This window comes from Durotheca rogersii (genome assembly GCF_024521655.1).
Source record: "Durotheca rogersii strain YMJ 92031201 chromosome Unknown GGS23scaffold_9, whole genome shotgun sequence".
Classification (NCBI taxonomy): domain Eukaryota; kingdom Fungi; phylum Ascomycota; class Sordariomycetes; order Xylariales; family Xylariaceae; genus Durotheca; species Durotheca rogersii.
In genome coordinates, this window is record NW_026251240.1 from 1,187,944 (window position 1) to 1,190,426 (window position 2,483).

Sequence of the window (2,483 nt, forward strand, 5' to 3'; positions counted from 1 at the left end):
AAGACGAGTTGAAAGGTAAACCTAGTTGATCAATTGAAGGTGTAAAAACTAAACTGCTAAAAGGGCTTAAATACAGCGTTTTACGAACAGTTAGCTGTTGCGTGTTTTTCTTCAATTCCACCAATCACAGGCCTCCATTCTGGATGCCTGAGGATCCACAGCATGGGAATTGGGAGTATCGTCTAGTTAGAGAAATGCTTTCAAACTAGGTCCAAACGGCCGCCGCGTATCGTTGCAAAGACGGAACGTCAACGACAAAGTCTCCCTCTCCTTGACGCGGATCCCGGAGGAAAAGGAGCCGGAACTCCAACACCAATGCTCCCCTAGTAACATTGTATAATGCTGGGTTCGCGGAATCCCCGGTGATGGTGATGGTTTGGTGTAACGTTGGCTCTAAGGTACTAGCCCATCGTGTCGAGGTAGCTCCTTGTCGAGGCTGTCGTTGTTGTTCTATCCATTTTTGTAGGATAATTCTGTTTTGGCTGCGCCCAGATTTGGCTAGAATGACAATCTTGACGTCGTGATTCGATGCGGCGAACCACCATCTCATATCTTCCTGGAGCTGCCTTAGTGACTCCGAAACCCCGGCTTCGATGACCAGCGTCGGCCAAGCTCCGCGTCCCGCTGACCGTGGCCCACCAGACGAATCGCCTTCCCCACTATTTCCGCTGGGGCGGCCTTCTCGAAATGTAGCACCGCCGAGGGAACTCCAGTCCTCCCATAGGCCCGCGCTGTTGACCTGGAAGCAAAGACCTTCGTAAAGCCTACGATGGAGTTGTTCGTGGATTATGGTCGGGATCGTGACAATGAGAATTTGGGTGCTGGCGTAATAACGTCGGAACCGAATCTTGCGCCGGCGGGTCTCTCTCTCGTGCTCGATGGCGGTAAAATCTTGACGAGAGACATCTTGGCAGAATTAGTGCGAAATCCCGTCATTATCGATAAATTTACCTACTTGTGACGATGAGAATATCTCCAGGAACGGAGTCAATCTGCTCGAACAGCTCCGCGGCTGTTGTGAATCGGACTGTGGGCTGGGCATCCTGTGACGATACCGGAGCCGGGGTTAATGCAGACGCAGACGGAGGCGCGGGCGTGGGAGTAGACGTGGCCATGGTTGGAGCCGGATTCGTGATATTGGGTGGGGATATCGACATGGATATGATTATGATGGTGGGTTGTGGTAGGGCGTGCCAGGCGCACAACAGCGACACGCACACGTTGCCTAAGGGTAGAAATTACTGAAGGTACGTATCCGTTCAGCAGGTATAGCCGGAACCGCTTATAATTTGATTGTGACCACTTGGGGTAGTAGTGTACTAATACCTACTACTACTACCTATTCAACGCCCGTGGGGACAACTTTGGGTACTTAGGTATCTTAGGAGAGTGGAATAATAACCCTAATAATTACACGTGCACAGTATCATAGCCAGATTGACACTCCCTCTTATTGAGGCGTGTGCTCTATACATCAAAAACGTGACGTTCTACCTCCAAATCCGTTTTCCTCCGCGATGTAGCTACGCGACTCCGTATTATAGCTACGCGAGCCGCAAACGCGATCGAGGCTTTATCAACCACTCGACTCACCTTGACGCGGCCGTAGCTCAGGATCGCGGATATCCACGGCAATTGCTGAGGGAAGTCCATGCGTAATGCATATAATCCTGCTGCGTCGCTCCCACGGCGCAGCAAATCGCCCTCACCCTTTTTTTTTTCTCTCTTTCTTTCAGCTCCAGCCCGCTCCTCCGTCAGCTCAGCAGCTGCCCCCAACCCAACGTCCCACCAGTGGCTCAGGGAACGCGGGAAGTGCCGGACAGGAAGGGAGATAGATAGAGCGAGAGATAGATAGATAGATAGAGAGAAGTAGGTATCGATATCTATCCGCATAGTCGGGGCTTGGCGTTGGTCGATAACATGGTACGCATACTCATATATATGTACGGGCCCATGCGCGCGGGCGGCGAGGCCGACTGGGGCGTGTTTTACCAGGGCGCCTCTCACGACAGCCTCAAGGGGGAATGCGGAGGAGGGCAGCCAGGTCGGGTCAGGCCAGGTCAGGTACCGATAGCATGTTTTCCCTCTCTGGTGTCATGCACCGCGACGGACGCCGTCGCACGCAGCTAATCTACCGACCTACCCTACCTACCTACCTCGTTTGGTTTCGTCCAGGGCCATCCTCCATCTCGGGCACGCCAGGGAGAGAGAGAGAGAGAGAGAGAGAAGGGGGGAGGGGAGGGGATAGAAAGGCAGAGAGACGGAGAGAGAAACCTACCGATGGGATAATCTGCGTGATATTTGATCCCTCAGGGCCCCCCTCCCACCCCCCACTCGTCGTCCTACGTACGCCTATGCAGCGCTCTGGATTCGGATTGCGGATCGGAGGGCAACCCGTAGCAAAGGGGCAGGTCGGAACATTATCTAGCATATCGGCGCAGGTGGGCAGGTAGGTATGTACCCTATGTACGTACGGATGGATG

At 53.4% G+C, this 2,483-nt stretch overlaps 1 protein-coding gene across 1 annotated transcript; it reads right to left on the reverse strand.

Moving 5' to 3' along the window:
* Positions 1–1,212, reverse strand: GGS23DRAFT_567522 (uncharacterized protein). Its single transcript, XM_051516343.1, has 2 exons — positions 956–1,212; positions 1–906 (listed from the first exon to the last, which is right to left on the reverse strand). Exons 1-2 carry the CDS (start codon positions 1,155–1,157, stop codon positions 206–208), a joined length of 903 nt encoding a protein of 300 aa, XP_051372255.1. The 5' UTR covers positions 1,158–1,212; the 3' UTR covers positions 1–205.
* Positions 1,213–2,483: the final 1,271 nt, after the last annotated feature.